Consider the following 22,054-nt stretch of genomic DNA (forward strand, 5'->3'; position numbering starts at 1 on the left):
CATAACTTTTTGTGAGTGCATTCACCTGAGGGCCCCTTCAGAGTAGATGATGTGCGTTCTAATGACGAAGGCACATGCGGAAACATGTACCTCATCGTGGTTTCCTTGAGGCAGCTGTCGTGTTAAGTCGTGCAGCCAGTCTGGAGTCACCGGGCAGGACTCATGTTTCCGAAGGCACAACTTCAACTTCAACGTTACTAGTTAATATTTCATAATGTCTAACTGCCCACATTCAGTCTGTTTCACGGTCCTCATTTCGCACCCACCTGTTTTTTATTTTTATTTATTTTTAAACCAGTTTGCCGCAGTGTCCTTAATTACACAGCTTTTGATCATACATGGGTGTTAATTGTACACTTGAGTTCTTAAACGATTTTATATATATATATATATAAGTCAGTGACTTTGCGTATGTTAAGCTGTGCATATGCATTAACCCTAGTTTTAAATTGTATATCACCATTCCCAACTACACGGCAGGCATGGTTTAGTTGCACTTAATCCGTGTCTTATGCTACAACATGAGTATAGGCCTAAAAAAAAAAAAAAAAGTTGGAAAATAGAAGATGCATTTGCAATGATACCAGAACAAACGCCTCAATAATAAAGTTTTGAGTAAGTCAATTTTTGTGATTAAAAATGCACAAAATGGGTTCTTATACAATGTTGGTTTGCTGTTCAGCAGTTTTGAATGGTCATTTTTATGCAAGAGAGCCCTTTGTAAGAAAAATAAAATCTGATTCATTTGTTGTTGGCTTCTAACCCTTTGTTTTTCGGATATTTGATACATAAATTATAAAAACATTTGTTGTGAAAAATGAAATGTATTAAGAGCACATATTTTGTTCATAGGCCTATATACCAGATATTTTTGTCATACATCCGGTTAGAAAGTGTGTGGTCTTGACCTATGGCCGCTACTCCAGCATTTAAGTTGCTTGCTATTGTGAATGGTTGTTCGTCTATTTGGGTCCTGCGATTGGCTGCGACCGCTGCCGACCAATTCAGGGTGTGCTCCGCCTCCCGCCCGAACTAGACACGTGACACCCAAGGTAGGTGATGCTGTTCATGAGCGTTCACAAACTGGATGGATGGACAGGGCAGGTGTAGCGTTGCAGGTCGGTCACACTGAGGAGAGGAGACCCCGGAGTCATGGAAGGCAAACATCGTAACCGGACAATGCTGCTTCCTGTTGAATTTAAAATTTTATGAGATGGCGAACTCGTTGCTCTATGAACATTCATTATTCTACAGCGTGAAGTAAAGTGGACACGTTCTTTTCAGTGTATTTTTATTTATTTTTTATTTTTTTTGGAGTGAGTCTGGTTAATTCCGAACAATGTGGGCTGCCTTTCCAGTGTACATCATGTTAGGTAAGTTCGGACAATATTGTATTATTGTACGATTGATACACAAGTTAAGTGTGTGGAATTATCGGCTAATGCTGTTCGCTAACTTTTCACTTGTTCTCTTAATGACCAACATTTAGAAACAGCTAGTGTAGTATGCCTATTAAATGAAGGTACGAGATATTCCTTTCAAAAAATGTTACTGCACGCTACTTGCACAACATTGTGCAGTTCAATCATTAGTAGCTGCCATTAAAAAAAGGTAGGCTACGTACTTGTGTAGAGCTGAACTGCATCATGTTGAAGGCAGTTTCTATAATTATGACTCATTTATCTAAATAAGGTTACCAAAATTTTAGAAACTGCTCTCAGTGCTGCTCTGTTGCGTCCTATATGTATCATTATTTTTCTTCGCAATATAATGCTATAATTAATTGGTTTAAAATATAGAAAGGATATGTCATAGCAACACATATCAGTTAGTTATTCCCAATCAATTTAGACATAAATGTTTCCTCATCTTTTCGCAGGGATCATAAGTGATGCCAATCAACAACCCCTACTAATACAACGAAGAATGAGCCAGGCCAGCAATTTAGAAGCAGACATCCAAAGAGTTATCAATCAGATTCATTACTTGTCTGGTGAAAATACAAATATTCGCAGTACAGATTCTTCATCCCCGGGTTTGAATGCATATTATGGTGTTTTGACTGATGTATACACTCTCTTCCAACAACTGCTAAGAGAGGGGCTCATTGACGACCTTCCCGAAACTTTAGTTTGCATTTTATCTGAGAGACATGATTGTGGAGTGAAAGCGGAGCTCACAAAGACAGTTTCTCTAGAGTTAGTCAAACCGTTGCTAATGTTCTTATCATCTCTGAGAGCCCAGACTTGTGCTTCCCCAAGTAATGAAACAGCTGCAGATCAGAGTATGGTGAGCGCCTATCTCAGGATGGGAGAATCGGCAGCTGCGACATTGACCAGCATTCAGCAGACATTTATTACTATCCTTAAAAGCTTGCCTCTATCTGGGACTTTGGTGAGTGCATTGAGTGGCGTGGTGGACGCCACTGTTACTTACATCTCCAACATCATAGCGACATTAATCCAAGTACCAATGGACTATGTGAAAATAGCATTGCAGTTTGGAATCCGAATTCCATCTCTAAATGAAGGCGAGAGCTGCGAGCAAGGTAACATCTATCAGTATTTTGCAGCAATATTTTCATTGTGGTTTAAATTATTGGTAATTCTTTTTTATTGTTTTCCGTCACTTCAGGAAATCTCAAGCAACTCATAATGTGGTGAGTGATGAGTGCATTTCCCAAAAATATACATTCACCTGAATTTTACAGTCTTCTGATATTCACTCTAAAACAAATTGCCTCCAAAGGAAATCTTTACAATAATGTATTCTATGCAGCCCTATTAGTCTAAACACGGTATTTCGATTAATATTATTTTATGGAATATGAATTAAGCATTAAAATCCACATAGATTATTTTTTTTTTAATCCATTTTAAAGGGCGGCCATTTTGCAACTTGTCGACTGAAAATGACATCACAGGTGCCCAGATCTTATGTAACGACCAATCACGGCTCAGCTGTTTTCTGAGTTTGGTCACGTGACATTTGCGAGCTGAGCAGTGATTGGTCACTACCTGAGCCCTGGGCAACTGTGATGTCATTTTCAGTCGACAGCAATTTGCATAACAGCCACCCCCTGAGATGGATGACAACAAAAGGAGGATTTTGCTGCTTAATTCATATTGTACAAACACAATGTTAAACAGACTGCTAGCGTGGGCGCATACATGTTATTGTAAAGAATTTTTTGTTTGTTTTGACTCCTTTCAGAAAAACAATCAAATATTTGATTTGCTCCCAAATGTCATTGTCATTTCATTGAATTAATTTATTTAATGTGTCTTGTTCAGGGGAATGAACCACAATGTGAGCTGGTCCTTCACCAACTCATTTATTGACATCCTTCTGGAGACCCTCCTGACTCCAGAACAGTCTGTGTGCACATATCCAGGTCCTGTATGCCAGACTCCTCCTTCCCCAGAGGGAGAAACTGATGATAACCACGACATGATGCTCCATTGTGATCGCCAAAATCTGTCTGCGCTCAATGACACACTTTGCGGTGAAATCCTCAATGGATCGAGAGCACAAACGTCCACATCGGTGCTCGCCTTGTGTCAGGCGCTCAGCACGCTCAGTGCCCGGCAGGTCGAGCTTGTATGGAAAAATATGTGCTATGCTATTCAAGCTCTGGTGTCTCCGTTCCTCGGCAAGACATCTCAGTGCAATGTCGGAGACGTGCATGCCTTCCTCACACCTCACCAAAAAGCTGGAGAAGCCACCAACCTCCAACAGCTTGACTGTAACTACACTAGCTGGTTAGAAAACCAGGTGGTGGATGCCATCAATGTGTCTCTGTGCAGCGTCAACGAACGGGAGGAGTTTGTGACTCATGTGTGCAATGACACTTTACTTATGAGGAAGTTGCTTTCAGACCAGATGAACAGTTGGTTGTATGGATACTGTGCAAATTCCACGGCAGACCACGGCTATCTGGTGGATCAGTTCTGCGTCTACCAACAGTGGATTGACCAACTTACAGTTTCTGTCGGGCCAGATCTGCTAGAGTTCTGTCTTAACGTGGACAGTCCAAGACTAACAAAGCTCATCTGCGAGCACACTGGCTTCTTCATGTTGTTAATCTCCAACCCCGATAATACGCGGTTCATGCCAAACTGCTCAACTGTGCCACTTTTGTCACAATCTTGTCACTACTCCGAGTGGGAAGACGTGATGCAGATTACAACCGCTGTCTTGACACATTGCATAAGCAATGATTCCACAAATTTTGTAGAGAAGGTTTGCGCTAACAGGACTTTTCTAAATAGCCTATTACGTAATCAGGACAATGCGTGGATTGAGGATCATTGCAGCACTGCTTTGATTTTTTCAACCACGGTGGCTCCGGACCCTTTTGGTATTTTAGCCTGGTGTGACTACAACACGTGGAAGAATCGGCAGGTGGACGATTCAGTGGTCGGACTGTGTTGGCAGCACGACCGGGTTACGTTTCAGAAAAGTGTCTGCTGTGAGGCTACTTTGCTTGAAAAGCTTTTACAGAACCCTAAGAATGAATGGCTAACAACAGTGTGTGCATACAAGGAATCTGAGGAAAGAGATGAGGTGAGTATTTTATTTGGCTCAACCCTTTTGATTAAAATGAGATCGATTGTATCTTTTTAATTGTTTATTCGTCAGGTGTGCAACTATTCCGAATGGACTCAACCCATCATTGTTGACATGACGGAGTTAGCTCTTTGTGCTGAAAGGGATCCAAAAAACTTCACCTCCAACGTCTGCTCCAATAAGACAATCCTGCAGAACCTGATTGCAAACCAAAACAACACATGGTTGATGAAGTATTGTGCCAACCATTCAAATGTGGGTGATGATGGGGAGGACGACGGCGATGGGACAGGATTTGACCCTGCCGAGCAGTGCCAGTATTCCAACTGGAGTATATCCCTCCCGGATGCAGTACTCTTGACTCTCTGCTGGGAGCATGATCAGTTCAACTTTGTCTCATCTATTTGCGCCAATCCTGCCCTTCTCTACCTGCTGGCACATGAGCCCTCGAGCATGTTGGTGAGCACCATGTGCGCCACCTACACCAACCACACCACCACGAGTAACAAAACCTCTGAGGACCTTTGTTTTACCCAACAATTGGTGCGGCACTTCAATTGGACCTGTCTTGTTGACGTCGCCGCAGCCTGCCAACCTGGAGCAAGCCTGGACTTGGTCATGCAGTTGATTGTACGCTGCTGGGCAGATAATCTAAGGTCCAGGGTGAGGCACCTGGTGGCTCCATCCGTGGTTGCGGTGTTGGAAGAAGCAGTCAGCACTTCTGTTGTAGTCTTGCTCGCAATAGAGGAGACTCAGAACACTTCACTGTTTGTCACCAAGAACATACGAATGAGTGTCCTAGACTCTGTCATTCGTTATATGGAGAGGGAGAAGAACTTTGACAAAAAGAAGGTCTTGCTGCAATGTTTTGGGGTAAGACTGTCTGTTTCATAATTTTGGTAATTGCATGTATCATTTGAGCAGGCATAGAGGAGATGACAGATTGGGTGCTCAGTGCAGTGATCTATAATCTAATTCTTCGTGATATTTTTTCCCTTTGCCATTGCTTTATCATTTGCCTTCGCTTTAGAGTCGTTCCATGCCAAATCACCCACTGGTTTTAATCAAACAGATTTTGATTTTAGGGTCATTCCATGCCAAATCTCCCCAAAAATCTGAAAATTTTACCCAAGCAGATTTTTGACTTTAAATGGATTACACCACGATATTTTAATCCCTTCCACAGTTAACTATAGCCTCCTGACTACCAAGGGAAAAAAATATTGTCCAATCATGTTTATTTTTATATCCCCCAATCTTTGTGAAGTAACTGGAATACTGTATATATACATATATATGTGTATATATATATATATATATATATATATATATATATATATATATATATATATATATATATATATATATATATATATATATATATATATATATATATATATATATATATATATATATATATATATATATTGTACCCTATTTAAGAATGGGATGAAATAGACTCAGTATAGAGTAAAATTTACTCTACAGAATTTACTATGTAGAAATCAGGTGTGTTGGAGTACGGAACCATCTAAAACCTGCAGGACAGAGTTTGCCCATGCACTTCTATTCTAAATGATTGCGGATGTGGAATCTTTACAGAATCCCCTTTCCAACAATACCTTTTTTTTGTGGAGATTTACCCAGTATTTCCTGGGATATAAAGATTTAAAGCAGGGGTGGCAAACTGTGGTCCTCGAGGGCCGGAGTCCTGCAGGTTTTATAGATTTCCCTACTCGAAGTGCAGCTGATTCCAATTAACAGGCTCGTTATCAGGATTCTGCAGAGCTTGCTGATGAGCTGATCATGAATCAGCTGTGTTGAAGAAGGGAAATATCCAAAACCAGCAGGAATGCGGCCCTCGAGGACCGGATCTCTCCACCCCTGATTTAAAGGAAAGCGGGCACACCATGTTTTCCCGAAAATGTCAGAATTTGGCGGGGCGTAGCACCCAAACCCCTGCACCGGTTGATCCAAAATGTGAGATTTAGTGTTATGGTCTCATTATCAAAAAGTACACACAGTTTCATTAATATCAAAAGCTGCTTGGTTAAAATGTTCTGATTTTTGTGTGTGTGTGTGTGTGATTTGTCATGAAACAACCATTTAACCACCCAAATACTGTTAGTAGCCCCATGTGTATAACAGTTTGTTCTCAACTGACAAGAAATATCACTGAGTTGAAATGCAGAACACAGAAATTAGACTAGGACTTTTTGCTGATAGAGCACAGGGAGTCATTACAATCCCCATATGCCCTACAAATACACTGCTCCCCTTACACTGATACAGGCTGTGAACAGTACAGTATTGGGATGGTGTCTGACTAACCCGATTGGCTTAACGTATCTGCTGATGGCATCATTCTGTCAAATGTCATCTGTTTGAGAATGCTGGTTCCAATAATTCTTGAGACTGGAGTTTCGTATTGGCTGTAGTGCAAATACTCCTGAGGCATCCACACAATAAGGCAGCTTGAATTGAGGCAGATTGATTATCTTTTAGTTTTACAATATTAAGTTTAAACTCTGTTATGTGATATTACGACACAAAATCTGACAGGTTCTAACATTCCTGTCATCTCAACTGCCTTGCTGTATGGTGGGGCTGTGATTTTCTACTTCGCAGACAGTCCTGACCAACTTGACGCAGACAGCAGGGAATGGAAGCAGTAATGAATATTTCATTATTAAGGTACACATTTCATACTATATTGAATGATGTGCACCTTGCTTATATTTGTTTTTACACATTTTTTTCCTTTTTGTGTTTATAGGAATACTTCAACATACCATTGGACAGCCTGAAGTCAGTGCTTGGTGCTGCACACATCACAACTGTCAGGCTGATCCTCCAATACTATACAAGAAATAAGGATACACTGAAGGTATGACTGGTCAATAAATTAATTTGATTAATCGTTAATTTAAAAATGTGTAAAATCGCAAAATCGGCTTTTGTCTTCTGGATTATTAAAAGCTGTTGTTCTTATGTTCTGTTACATCCAAATGTTATTATGAGTTGTAATTTTGCACAAGTGGCGGAATGTTGGATGGGTGGTTTACAAGACATGTTTACAGTAGGCACCAACTGCCTAATTGTGGCAATTAAGCACAAACTATGAATGTTAAGTTTATGTTAAAACTGGTTTAGAATCTTTATACATTATGGTTGTCTGAACATTTTGAACAAATGAAACCTTTAAATAAATGTTTGTTGTGTTTATTAGATTAGAATTGATTAAAATCGTAATCATCCCGAATGACTGAAAAAATGTGAAATTTTATTTAGTTTTTTTGGCCATATCACCTAGCCCTAACTGAAGGTGATTCTATTATTACCCTTACACCTTGTTCAGCATTATTTTCCCACTTTTTCATTGGTTTAATTTATTCTTTTATTTGCATTATGTTGGTAAGATGTCACGGTGTAAAATGTTCCACTTCTGTCGACTCACAACTGGTGTTGCTTGTGTTATGCCAGCTGACAGATGACTACCTGTCCACCCTGACATCCGTGCTGTTTCAAAGTCATCTCACAAAGGATGGAAGTCTCTTTTCGGAGCTGGCTCCCTTATTGAATGCGGCCAGGCCTACTGACATCATTACTTTGCCTCCCCTGCAAAACAACCTCGATGTGTAAGTGACACCATACAACTAAGCTGCACACTGATGTAGTGATATGCAATCCTTTATTACATTTTTATTTAATCTATATTCAGTTGACCTAAGCATGAAACAAGACTGAAAATATATAATTGCTAAATTTGAAAAAAAAAAAAAAAAGATAAATTAAAATTTCTATAAATGCACCAAAAATCCTATTTCATAGGAAAATTTGGACTTTGACTGTTTTGTTTTGTTTTCTGGTTTTAGATTTTTGTTGTTGCTGTTGCTGTTTCGTCACTAAAAAAACATGGAACCTACCAAAAGAAAGATTAGAGTCGCATCTTTCATAAAGAAAAAATATAAATTTGTATCTGTTTCCATTTTGCAGCATTTAGCATTAGACTATAGCTAAGTTTATCATTATTCACAAACCTGTTAAAAAAAAAACACTGGAAAAAAGAGCTTGTTGCACCATGGTCCTGGCTGATCTCTTATACTCTGCTGCCACCTGCTGGCCGTTTTTTGTAATAACTGCCATTGCTTTAAGTGACCTCTTCATGTCAGAATCTGTATCAAAGCCTTCTGTATGCTCTAGCATAAAAATAAATAAAAAACAAAAAACAAACAAACAAAAAAAACAACAAAAACGTACAAATATATTTTGGGGGGTGCAGAACAAAGTATTAAAAAACGTATTTATACTTTCTTGGGGTTGAATGAGTTAAAAACACAAACGACCAGACAAATTATTTTCAATTATACACTACTGTAAGCCACAACCACATTGTTACATTGACTTACCTGACAAGTGTCAGTCAGAGCTTCATTATTATTATTTACACTTTTGTACTTGTTTTTTCATATATATATATATATATATATATATATATATATATATATATATATATATATATATATATATATATATATATATATATATTTTTTTTTTTTTTTTCCCAGGAGAGAAACCATAAACAACAACTTGGTCCACATGTCTGCGGTTCAGCAGCGAGCCTTTGGATTGTGGTACAGTAAAATTTTGCCCCCCTCCAACATCACTGAAGCCCATCAGTCACTCATCAGGGACACTGGAAATGTGATAACTTACCTGCCCTTCCGCAACTTCCAGCACCTCTCACCTGCTCAGGTAACAGTCCTCTGATCTGCAACACCACACTGGGAAACATGACGCTGTCACTTCGATTTGTCTCAGGCCACAAAAGAGCAACCAGCCACACATTGGACAGACATTGTGTTCCCCATGATTGAGCTTGCAGCTTATTTTGAAAGCAATTGAAACATTTGAACATACTTCAGAATGTGTAACTTGCATTTGCACGTTCCCCTTCTCATGTGGGTTTTCTCCGGGTATTCCAGCTTCCTCCGACAATCCAAGAACACGTTGAACACTCAAAATTATTGGTGTGAATGTGAGCATGAATGGTTATGTGTTCAAATGTTAGTATAGTAGAAAACTAACAAAATAGCCTAACTAAAACATTTTTTGGTAACAAAATGGAATAAAAACAAAAAGTAACTGAAACTATATCCTACATTTTAAAATTAACTAAAACAAAAATAATAATAATAATTGTATTGAAAATTACCTTTGTTTTCGTCTTTGTCATTGAGCATGAATGAGCTTTCGGAATTAATTTTAAATGTAGTTATTTTAGTATTGCTGTATGTCCATGCAGAAGAAAGGAGGTCAAAAAGTTGTTTTAAGATTACTTTATTATATTACACAATACAGAGTGACCTTTTTGGTTTTATTTTGCACTTGACAAATATTTCATACATTAACAGAAAAACTAAAACTAATACCAAAAACTAATGAAAACTGAGCTAAAACTATGCATACGATGTGATTTTAAATTGAGTTTTGTTAGGGACTCAAATTCTATGCTAGTTAGTGGAATACAAATAATTTTTAGACATGACTGTTATTACTATAGCAGGGATGTTATGTTTTAAAATTGTTTGTGTGTTTTGTTGGTTTGTTTGGCCAATACTGTTACACTGTTAAGTGTAAACAAAAGCAGACTTCCTCAAAATAAAATGGGTGGGACATTGGTCAGTAAATGATGATGTGGCTCACCTTTGTTAACATTACAAAAACATAATTTTTCATAAATAATGACTGTAAACTAATGATAAAATACATGTACTTGTGGTATTGCGGGTATGTATAAACAGGTGAAGACCTGTTCTCTGCTGAATGCCACTGTAGTTTATAATAATTATTGAATTATGTTTGTCCCTAGCTATTAGATGGACTGGATGTATTGCAAAGAAACAACCTAACGTCTTTGAAGCAGGAATTTGTGGCACAGAGCATCGTTGGCACCTACAAAAACTTGACTGCTCATGACTTCATCAGGTCAGGCAATCCCGCAGAGACCACTGCAATACTTTCTGTCAACCTTTTAAACATTTTTTGTACTGATTTTTATGTCAAATATATTATATTATTCTTGAAATATGATCTTTTAAAAGCAGTGGCATTTTCTATCAGGGTTGGGCTGTTGAACGTGTCTCTGATTTTAGGCTGGGCAGTCTGTCATGCCTGGCAGAGCCAAGTGACCTCCTGGCATACAAAGACAGTGAGGCCTTCTGGGTAATTTGGGATATCGTCATGAACTGCACAAACGACGGACTCAGCCTACCGAGTCACTTGGTAAGGAACATCCTCAAGGATTTGGACTGCCTTTATTTACTATTTTGTGTTTTTATTTTCCTCAAAGATTTTGACACTTTCTCATGATACTGAATAAGGATGTGTTTGCAAACTTTTGACTGTTTCTGTATGTCATGCTTCTTTGCATGCTGTTTCCTTGCAGACCTCCAGTCTGTTGTTGAACAGCACCGAGTTAAATATCCCATCCTCACTCAGTCCAGAGAGACTGGCAGACATAGCGCACCTCCTGCCTTCCCTGGGTGCGACTTTCCTGCTCGACCTCTCTCCTTCGCAGCTACTTGCAGCACTTCCTGCCCTCAAAACTGTGTCTTTCAGTCCTGCACAGGTAGAGAAGTGCATATAACATGGGGATTTCAGTGTGTGGCAATACAATACAATTGTTTTGTTTTTTTTTAAATTTGGTATGCATTGCAGGCCTCCATAATTGTTGACAAGCTGTCATCTATCACCTCAGTGAGTTTTGTTTCCCCTCAAAATGAAAGATCATGTCATAGTTTGCTGTGTTGTGGTTTTGCTTATTCTGACCTCCATGCCCTCTTCACACATCTAGCTGAGCGCCCCAGGCCGCCTGGGGGAGCTCGGCTCTATCACTGTAGGAGTAAAGACGGAGACGTTATTGATGCTGACATCTGACAGGCTTCTGTCATCGCTACCCGACATGGCGCAACACTCAGCGGGCCTCCGTCCGCCGCAAGCAAATGCCATCGCCACCAAACTATGGGTACAACTCATGCAACAAAAACATGGGTGGAGGATACATTCAAATTGAATGCACATTTATTCTTTTTATTTGCTCTATTGATATTTATCTAGTGTCAATTTATAGACACGCTCTCATCCTGGTTCCAAAATCCTTATGACGAGCTCTGCCAGATAACATGCCATCGCAATTTACCAGGATCCTTTACTTTATGTTTTATTCTAATCAGAGCTTTCCGGAGGTGATCTTCTGGTTGGATGATGTCGAGCCACTGCTTTGTTGCACTCCACTTCTTAGTATCCTGCCCCGGGCTCGCCTACTCATGGACAACATCTCCAGTACATCCACTAAACCGTGGAACACACAGCAGGTTTCACACAGCTCAAGATGAGATAGTGTCTCTTTCCAATAGTTACTTAACTCTTTGACCACCAAAAACGTTTAATAACGATTAGTAAAATCACGATGTATGCCGCCATAAATGTTAAATGACATCAACTATGTTTTTTTTTTTCTTAATCAATGGGAAGTGGAACGTCTAAGTGGAGCACTGTCTGGTCAATGGGTTGTGGAATCAAAAACACCGACTAACTATAGCCAGCAGATGGCACCATTGTATCTCTTTTCAAAGGGTTGCTGGTATATGGAATTGCAGTGAAACATGATGAATCTGATGAAATCGAACGTTTTCAAGGATGGCGTGAATGATCGAAGCCTTTGTCACATTAAACCTAATTCATAGAGCATCGCTAAACAAAAGTCTAAGTCACTGTTGTGGAGAAAATGTATCTTTTCATAAAAAAAGCTAGTTTTCAACTTATCTTTGCAATTTTTGCTCAATGTCATTCAAATGACCTATTTTCAAATGGTGATTACTAAAGAATGGAATAAGGTAGAAACATACTTTTTTTCTAATGAAAGAATGGATGGGATCTTTCATTTAGTACCCATGTTGTATATGTAGTAAAAGCAAACAATATTATTTTTTGCCTTGAAAGATGGATGAGTTAAAATGCTTGAAATCGGCTGACACTGTTTTTTTTTTTGTTTTTTTTGTTTTTTGTTTTTAAGTGTGGCAGTAAAAGAGTTAATTATTCAATTGTAGAGTAGAGGCGATGTCACTGTTGCTCAGTGTTGCTGTAAATAGACTTGCTTGGAAAAAACAAAGACAAACGAGTCTCTCTCGGTTTTTGTTTTGTTTGTTTGTTTGTTTTTATCATAGTGACGGATGTTGGGAGACGTTTTACAATCTTCATGCCATGATTACATAAGCTATTTTCATATTCTTCCCTAGGCTAAAGCAATAGTAAAAACGGAGCTGAATACAAGATCAAACCTTATCAAAGATGTGCTGTAAGTTTAAGTTTTAAAATACAATAACACATCATCTTATACTGAATGTGCATAACACTAATATGCTGCATAATAGCAATTTTGAAGATCATATATTTGTGTGTTTGTGACCTTTACATGATCAGGACTCTTGGGATGCTGGGACAGGGCTTGAGCTGCCAAACCTTGCAGCAGCACTTCAGGGCTGATACCTCACCTACAGCAGTTAGGAAAATCTTGGCCCTTCTTAGGCAGCAGCCCAGTCCTCTACACACCTCACTGGTAAAATGGAGCTACATATTGACAAAATTGTCTCACTTGTTGTCTGAAGTCATGTGACGGAGAACATACACAGTAAATTCTGTCCAGTAAATTTGACTCTATTTAGAGAGGGACCAAACAGACTCAGTTTTAGAGTCGGCTACGATTTACACGAGGAAGAGAGTTAAAAAATAAAATAAAAAATTGTTTCCAATTCTTTACTTTACTCTCTTCCAAGTGTAAAAGTTACTGTAAAACTGAGTCTATTTGGTCCCACTCTAAATAGAGTCAAATTTACGCTACAGAATTTACTGTGTACAGTACAGGCCAACATTTTGGACACACCTTCTCATGCAATGCATTTTTCTTTATTTTCATGACTATTTACATTGTAGATTGTCACTGAAGCCAACAAAAATATAAATGAACACATGTAGAGCTATGTACTTGAAAAAGATAAAATAATTGAAAACATGTTTTATATTCCAGTTTCTTCAAAATAGTCACTCTTTGCTCTGTTTTTTGCATACTCTTGGCATTCCCTCGATGAGCTTCAAGAGTGGTCACCTGAAATGGTTTTCCAACCGTATTGAAGGAGTTCCCAGTTGAGAATGCCAAGTGCGTGCAAAGCAGTAATCAGAGCAAAGAGTGGCTATTTTGAAGAAATTAGAATCTAAAACGTGTTTTCAGTTATTTCACCTTTTTTAATTTTTTTTGTTAAGTACAAAACTCCATGTGTTCATTCTTAGTTTTTATGCCTTCAGTGAGTCTCTACAATGTAAATAGTGATGAGAATAAAGTAATTGACACATTGAATGAAATGTGTCCAAACTTTTGGGCTGTACTTTACTTTAATGACTGTTTGTTTGCTCCCGAATGCAGAAAAAGTGCGTGATCGAGGAGGTCTATCAATTTGAGTTCTTCTCTGAACTGCTTGAAGATTTGGGAGTGGAGATCGTCATATCTATGCCGTAAGCATGAGCCTAAAGCTATAAATAACCCTCTAATATTAAGTCTACCTGCATAAACTTACAATAATATAAATCAGGGATGTGCAGCTGGCAGCACACATTGAGTTGGCCCCTTGATTAGTTATTAATTTTCCATTTTTTTTATTTTATTTACTTTATGGTAATTTTAAAAAAAATTGTATACATATTTTATACTACCATATAGTGTTTAAACTGTCGTTGCACAATGCAATTTTTGCTGATAAGCAAAATAAAGAGAATTTTTCTTTACGCACAAATCACGTACCGAAACGAACCAAAATCGTGGCCCAAAAACCGAGGATACGGCCCGTACTGTAGGGCCGTAGGCTACCTGTATTTACCCGTGACCTTGTAGAAAATGGAATTGAGGGATCCACCAATAGATTGTGACAGGGAATACAAATCATTCAAGTCATATTTCGTATTCTTTAGTTTCAGATATGAAGTTGTGTTTTTCTCTGCAGGGTGAGCACCATTAAAAATTTCTCTTCAGATATGATGGACACTTTGCGGAAAATGATTGTCAAGGACCCGCTTCCGTTTTTAATGATGTCAAAGACAGAACAGCTGCTTCTTGTGGACAAGATGGTGCAGAGGCTGGTCAGAAGATTCCCATGCAGATTCTTTCAAATGACCGTACACTCAAAGTGTCTCACTGATCAACCGTTGCTGTGTTTGTTGTTTCAATGTGTCTGCAGGACATGGACACTGGAGTGTACACTGAGGAGGAGTTCCGCTCTCTGGACATTATGGCCACGTTTGTTTCAGATGAGATTTTGCTCCAACTGGATCGCACATTCTTCATGGACAATCTGGATGTTCTCCAGACTCTGTGCTACTGCAGCAGCAAGATGGACATTGTGGCTCGAATGCTGCTGGAACATGCTGTCTTTGGGTATGAAATACTTGTACAAGTCAATCAAGGAGTCAGTCTTTTTATTTATGTTATTTACCGGATTTGTTTTTCAAAATCTGAACAATTTAGTGTTGACAGAGCAGCTATAGTGTGATTTTTTTTTCTTTTTTTTCTTTAGCCCTGTGGTGGAGAACTGGAACCAGACTACACTCAGTCAGATAGGCCGATTTCTATTTTTCCTTCCTCAAGACCGACTGCAAGAGATTTCAGTGGTGAGCTCAATGCTGAAAATATGCCTTATATTAGATAGTTAAAGAAAATGAAACATTTTACAGTTTTGCTGAGAGCTATACAGCTGCTGGGCTTCATTGTATTTTTTAAAAGCACAATTCTTGTATCAGGTCCAAAAATCCACACTGAAGTGTTTGGATTGTTACTTGATATGACCCGTGAAGTAAATAGAGCCTGTAATGAGATCCTATAAGACCCGGAGGTGTCAGGATCAGGTTGTCCTGCAGTGTGTCACCATGTTGATATGTGTGTTACAACAGGCCTTGATGACTGTTACCCGTATTGAGAAGCTGTTCATGAGCCAGCGTCAGTGGGAACACGGAGTTGTGGGTCTTCACTGTTTAAATGAGAGCGAGAAGTGGCGCTTTGCTGAAAAGCAGCAGTTTGTTCTTCAGTTCTTTTTAGGTTACCTGAAGATAAATCCTCTGTCACGTAAGCAGCAGTTTGATCATCCAACCTGTCTGATTTTTAAAGGCAACCCAATCATTTTCTTTACAATAATGTTCGACGCAGCTTGCGAATGTCACATGGCCAAACTCAGAAAACAGGTGCGCTGTGATTGCTCGCTAACTGTGCAACTGTGATGTCATTTTCAGTCGACAGCAAGTAGTAAAATGGATGCCCGTTGAGATAGATAAAAACGGGTGATTTTGCTGCTTAATTCATATTCCACAAACACAATACTAATCAGAATATCATGTTTAGACGCATACAATATATTGTAAAAATTTGTGTTGACTTCCCCTTTAGTCTAAACCCTTTTAAAGTGAAAGTCAACCTTAAACATTTCTTGACAGTCGTATGTTATTGTGACCTCACTAGTCTAAACATGACATTTTGATTAATTGCATTTGTGGAATATGAGTTATGAAGCAAAATCCAGTCGTTTTTATCCATCTCAGGGGGCGGCCATTTTGCCTCTTGCTGTCGACTGAAGATGACATCAATGTTGCTCAGGGCTCAGGCAACAACCAATCACAGCTCACCTGTTTTCTGAAGCTGAGCTGTGATTGGTTGTTACCAAGCTGAGAGTGGAGCAACATTGCTGTCATCTTCAAAGTGGCAAAATGGCTGAGATGGATAAAAACGGCTGGATTTTGCTTCTTAACTCATATTTCACTAAGACAATATAAACCAGAGTACCATATTTAGACTAGTGGGGCTGCATAGAACATATTGTCAAAAAAAATATGGGTTGACTTTCCCTTTAACTACTATTACTTAGTAATTAAATGCACCTAGTTAATGTTCTATACATTATTTATCACATCTATCCAGAATATATCATGTAAAGCATTATTATTTTCTGAACAGCGGCTCCTATGGTTCCTACCTGTGAGATTCTGCATACAACAGCACCATTTGCTTGGACTTCAAACAGCCTGACAAGCATGTCGCCATCAGCCTTCACAAACTGTCTGGAGCTGATTGGCCATGATCCGCTTCTTGCATCTTACCAACGTAGCGAAGTCTTCACAAAAGTCAAGCAAGTAAGACTCTCCCATGGTCTACTCTCGAGCAATCTGACTACAGTGGACATCATTACAGTAAAACTGTTGGTCTGCATTTTGGTGTTTTTTTGCTGGCCAAATGGAATGGAATGAAGATGTTCGGCCCAGTTTCTTCCTTCTCCCAGTCTGTCATCAGTCAGATGGGCCAAGTGAGCTTAGAAATGTCAGCAGAGGAGATCCAGATGCTTCAACTGACTGAAAGGAGTAGCATTGCTGCTTTGGGCGCCATCAGTGAATGGAGCAACAAACAGGTAATTGCTTGGATACATTACTAGACTGGAGAGATGGATCAAACGAACTTGCCATTTCCAGTCTCAGTCTGCGGCAAATTCCTTGAATTTGTAATTTAAAGGGTTAGGTGGGTGACGGAACTTGCTTTCTTCCTAGCTTGTTGCACTGTTCACAACAATGTTGAACTCCACCAACCTGAACCCAAGCCAACTAAACTCCAGCATACTGGTTGCAATCGGATACATGGTGTGTGGAGCTAAAGCAACTGAAATGAGCTCTTTCAACGCTGTTGAGTTCAGGTGAGTCAGTGAACATATTCATAATGCACACATTCAGCACTTTTAATCTTTCTCTGTGTCACCCCCTGGTGGTTTCAGCAAGGCGGTACTATGGCTGGGTCGGCTCAAGCTGGCCTGCTCAGAAGAACAGTTGTCAGCGCTGGTGGGCCTGCTGAGCCATAGTCTGGCTTTTGGACCCATCAGTTCATGGGGGATGGAGGTCTTCATTGAGATTGGAGGTCTGGCAGGTATAAAGCATTCACCTTTAACTGTGCATCCCATACATGTTAAATCTTGGGACTTAGTCTCAACATTAACTTCTGACAGCTGGTCTCCAAGATATGGACATGTCGGCCTTGGTGAAAGAGCAAATACAAGGAATTACACCCATGGCGATCCCGATGATACGACCTGATAAGTTTGCTGTAAGTTGACTTATAGTCACAATACTTCCTTTGACTTCAAGGACTTCATTTGTATAAATATTACATTCTGTTAACTAGTTTGTCTTCTGCTTTCTTGTCCTCATGGTGTCCCACGTGAAGGTTGTGTTTGATCAGCGGCAGATCAGCATGTTCTCCCATGAGCAGGCTGCTGCAGTAACAGAGAAACAAATTTCAGCTCTGACAGAGGTTCAGAGAGATGCTCTCTTTATGGTGCTGATGCCCTGGGAGGACAGACATGTGGATTTAAGAGGTGAAGACACTCTCACATCTTTGTCTAAGTTCTATTTTTTTTCATACATTACTGTGTATAATATAAACAAGCCCCAATACCGCTGATAATTCAGCATATTTAAAAAAAAAATAGCTTCACGTGCGTTAGACAGGTACATGAATTCAAAGTTTTTGTTTGCTTAATTAAAAATGTGTGCAATGACTAGGGGTGACAAGGCGATTACATTTTTTTAATCATAATTAATTGCATGACTTCAACAGTTAACTCAAGATTAATCACAAATATTTATATCTATTCTAAATGTACAATAAAAGTTTTCATACTCTTGTTAATATAAAAGCCACAAAAAAACATTAAATAGAAATATGACTGCATCTTTTACTCATTGATACAGTAATTTCATAGTAATTCATAAAAATGTGTTAAAATTTAAAAGATGCAGAGTACTGTAAAAAAAACAAGTATGATGTTGATTTGTGTTGGTCATTTTCAGCCACTAGATGGAATAATTGCATTTGTGAGACGCTGGTAACCGCTCAAGTGCATTTCTCTTTTCATATTAAGAGCTACCTAATCTTTAACATGAAGTAACTTGTGAAATTGACCCCAGTCTCCACAAATATATGCATTAGTATAAAATTTATTACTGCTAAATTTTGACGTTGACGTGTCTGCTGCGTTGCGACTGGAATTCCACCAGGACAGGCTTTAATCTAATTTAGGCATTAATCGCGCGTTAAAAAAATTAGGGATGTTAAAGAAACTTTAAATTAACTAAAAATTAACACACGCATTTTGGCACCCCTTGCAATGGCACAAAGTTTTGCATTCCCTCTTAACTCATTCACTCCCAGCCATTTTCATGTTCTATTGCTATAAAAACATGGAACCTACCAAAAGAAAAATGTGTCTCTACTTTCATCAGGAAAAAAAAAAAAAAAAAAAAAAAAAAAAAAAAAAAAAAAAAAGTATGGTATATTTTTTTAAATCTGTTTTTATGTTTTGTAGCAATTAGCATTAGAATTAGCTAAGTTTCATCATTATTCACAAACCTGTTGAAAATACTGGGGAAAAGAGCTTGTTGCAACATGGACCTGGTTGATCTCTTATACTTTGCTGCCACCTGCTGGTGTTTTTTTTTTTTTTTAAATAACTAATAAGTACCGTCGCTTTAAGCGACCACTTCAGGTCAGAAACTGCATCAAAGCCTTCATACAAAAACTCTAGCAAACAGAAACCTAAAAAAACGTATAAATACGTTTTTGAGGGTGAATGAGTTAAAAAAAAAAAAGACTGCAAACTCTGGTACATGGACTGTATATATTTATCTTTTGTTGGCCATTCAATCAGTCCCGTTCCAAATGCAGCACTACTACTACTACAATTTAAATACTGGAATATCACTGGGCCATTAATGGAACTAGTTGATCAAGTTTAAGCATTGTTAAACTAGCTGTTCAGTCGTCTCACAAAATAGGCAAAAATATTTTCCAGTTGGATGTTTGCAATGATTTGAATGTACTCCTTTAGGGAGGTCACAGGAACGGATGCTGAGCCCCAGCTGTCTGTACCTGATCTTGGGCCTGCTGATGGCGCTAATGGTGCAGCCTGAGCTGACACATGCTGCTTCATGACACTAGGAAACCCTGCTGGATCAGGAGGCACATACTCACCCACACAACCAGATACCCCATTTTTCACATCAGCAAGTATTAATTAATATTTCTTTTTTTTTTTTTTTTTTTTTTTTATTAATTAAAGTATTAATTAATATTTCGACGCCACTTATCATCATTAGGGTCAAAGGTGAACTGGAGCCTACCCTGGATTTGCCATCTACCAATCGCAGGGCACATTTTGACAACATTTGCATTCCCACCTTTGGACAATTTAGGAAAGTGTATTTTATTGAATAAACATATTCACTGAAATTATTTACTTAATTTAAGACATTCAGCACAATTTCAGCTGGAACAGCCACCATTTTCAAAATACTTTACATGCTTTGTATGCTTACTTAGATAAATCTAATACTGCTGCTTTGTATATTATTGGTTTGTATTTTTTTTTTTTATAGCATTATTAATACCTTCCAATATCTCCCATGGCAATAACATAGTGTAATACTGTACTGATCATCCAGATTCATCTACTTTGTTTAGGACGCAAATCATTCCAAATATTACTATCTATAACTTTATCATTTTAAAACTACAATTGCTGAGTCCATCAACATTGTGATTAGGTTTAGAAAAGGTATTTTAGAAATGCAATGCCTGTACATTTGTTTAAGAACAAATCATTAGTACTGCACTAATTTACTGAATGGTAAGTTAATGTGTGAGGCAAGTTTCTTATCTGTTTGCTTAATGTTGAACAAAGCAATTACTGGCATTTTTTTGTTAATATCTACCTGTGTATCGTATTACCGATGTAAGATTTAAGTAGTGCTACTCTTTTTATTTCAGATCATTCCAATTGGAAACCATAGAGTTGTTTGTCGATGTATTTATTTGTAATTCATTGCTGTATAACAATGTATGTCTTGTCTTGATACAACACTTAAAAGAATCGACCTCCAGCAGATTGAAAAAAAAAATAGATTTTATGTATAACTGCTTCTTTTTTTTTTTTTTAAGAAAATTTTATTTTATTTTGGAAGTGTATGCTAGCTATACAATGTTTATGGTACATCAAATATTAAAAGAGTGTAACTACTCCTACAATGTTGTGCTCACACTTTGAATAAAATATTTAAAAAATCACTATTTAAATCAACATATTATATTTTATTTTTAGTAACAACACCTATGCCCAATTTCAGCTCAACTTTGTTGTGCCTGTTTGCAAGTAAACAAAGTGTGACGGGTGCAAACGTCACTTGTTTAATGATATAATGTAAGAAAAAACCTAATTGTAGAACTCATGTAACAACACAAAACAAAAGTTGCACATCTTTAACTTAAAAGTGAATATGATAATCCACACTTGGCAATAATTGCATCAAGTCTGTGACCCATTGACTTTACCAGATTGTTGCATTCTTCATTTATAATGCTTTTCCAGGCCTTTACTGCAGCCTCTTTCAGTTTTGTATGTTTCTGACGGGTTTTTGCTTCAGTCTCCTCTTCAGGAGGTGAAATGAATGCTCTATTGGTTTAATGTCTGTGATGGACCTGGCCAGTTTAAGACCTTCCACTTTTTCCACTGATGAAATCCTTTTTGTTGTGTTTTGGCTCATTGTCTTGTTGCATGATGAAGCTTCTCGCGATCAGTTAGGTTGCATTTTTCTGTAAATTGCCAGGCAAAATGGTTTTACTGACTTCAGAAACCATTCTGCTGCTACCATCATGAGATACATCATCACTAAAGACGAGTGAGCCTGTTCATGAGCAGCCATGGAAGTCCAAGCCATGACATTACCCCCACCATGCTTGAGAGATGAGCTAGTGTGTTTTGGATCATAATCAGATCCTTTCTTTCTCCATAATTTGGCCTTTCCGTCAGAGGTTAATGTTGGTCTCATCAGTCAAAACCTTGTTCCAAAACCTTTGTGGCTCATCCCTGTACTTCATTGCAAAGTCCAATCTGGCCTTCACCTTTTTTTTTTTTTTTTTTTTTTTATTATTGTTTTTTTATTGTTTTTTTATTTTTTTGCTGATGAGTGGCTTGTGACTTGTGATATGGCCTGTATATAACCATCTTAGCCCCCCAGACCTGAACATGATTGAAAATCTGTGGTGTAATTTAAAGCAGACTGTCCATGCTCAGAAACCATCAAACGTTGACTGAAATGGAGAGGTTTTGTAAAGAAGAATGGTCCAAAATGCTTCCAGTATCCATGCCCTCATTGGAGGCTATAGGAGACGTTTAAAGAGGCTGTTCTTTTTATTTACTAAATATTTACGTAATTTTGCTTTTGGGGTGCCTAAAATGCAGCTGTACACTTTTGTTGAAATAATTATTGCACACTTTCTGTAAATTCAATAAACTTTTTTCACTTCTCAAATAGCTGAAAAAATAAGAAATTGCTGATTCAAATAACTAAT

At 38.2% G+C, this 22,054-nt stretch overlaps 1 protein-coding gene across 1 annotated transcript; it reads left to right on the forward strand.

Moving 5' to 3' along the window:
• The first annotated feature begins 1,100 nt into the window (after positions 1-1,100).
• strc1 (stereocilin 1) lies at positions 1,101-21,591 on the forward strand. Its single transcript, XM_077518256.1, has 29 exons — positions 1,101-1,373; positions 1,880-2,548; positions 2,635-2,659; positions 3,294-4,566; positions 4,642-5,442; positions 7,198-7,263; positions 7,346-7,456; positions 8,053-8,207; positions 9,138-9,324; positions 10,442-10,557; positions 10,725-10,854; positions 11,018-11,200; positions 11,290-11,328; positions 11,426-11,596; positions 11,805-11,945; positions 12,870-12,928; positions 13,054-13,189; positions 14,051-14,139; positions 14,625-14,760; positions 14,859-15,055; positions 15,195-15,288; positions 15,568-15,739; positions 16,622-16,797; positions 16,914-17,069; positions 17,206-17,348; positions 17,427-17,575; positions 17,655-17,752; positions 17,873-18,023; positions 19,536-21,591. The coding sequence occupies exons 1-29, from the start codon at positions 1,340-1,342 to the stop codon at positions 19,637-19,639; spliced, it is 5,961 nt and encodes a 1,986-aa protein (XP_077374382.1). The 5' UTR covers positions 1,101-1,339; the 3' UTR covers positions 19,640-21,591.
• The last annotated feature ends 463 nt before the right edge of the window (positions 21,592-22,054 follow it).

This window comes from Festucalex cinctus, chromosome 4 (assembly GCF_051991245.1).
Source record: "Festucalex cinctus isolate MCC-2025b chromosome 4, RoL_Fcin_1.0, whole genome shotgun sequence".
Lineage (NCBI taxonomy): Eukaryota > Metazoa > Chordata > Actinopteri > Syngnathiformes > Syngnathidae > Festucalex > Festucalex cinctus.

Bases quoted from the DNA above. Each gene is read 5' to 3' on its own strand.
- strc1 (XM_077518256.1), top strand. From the start codon at position 1,340: ATGTGGGCTGCCTTTCCAGTGTACATCATGTTAG. The intron at 10,558-10,724 runs GTCAGGCAATCC...CTCTGATTTTAG, and splicing joins ACTGCTCATGACTTCATCAG to GCTGGGCAGTCTGTCATGCC. The intron at 17,576-17,654 runs GTATAAAGCATT...AACTTCTGACAG, and splicing joins TGAGATTGGAGGTCTGGCAG to CTGGTCTCCAAGATATGGAC.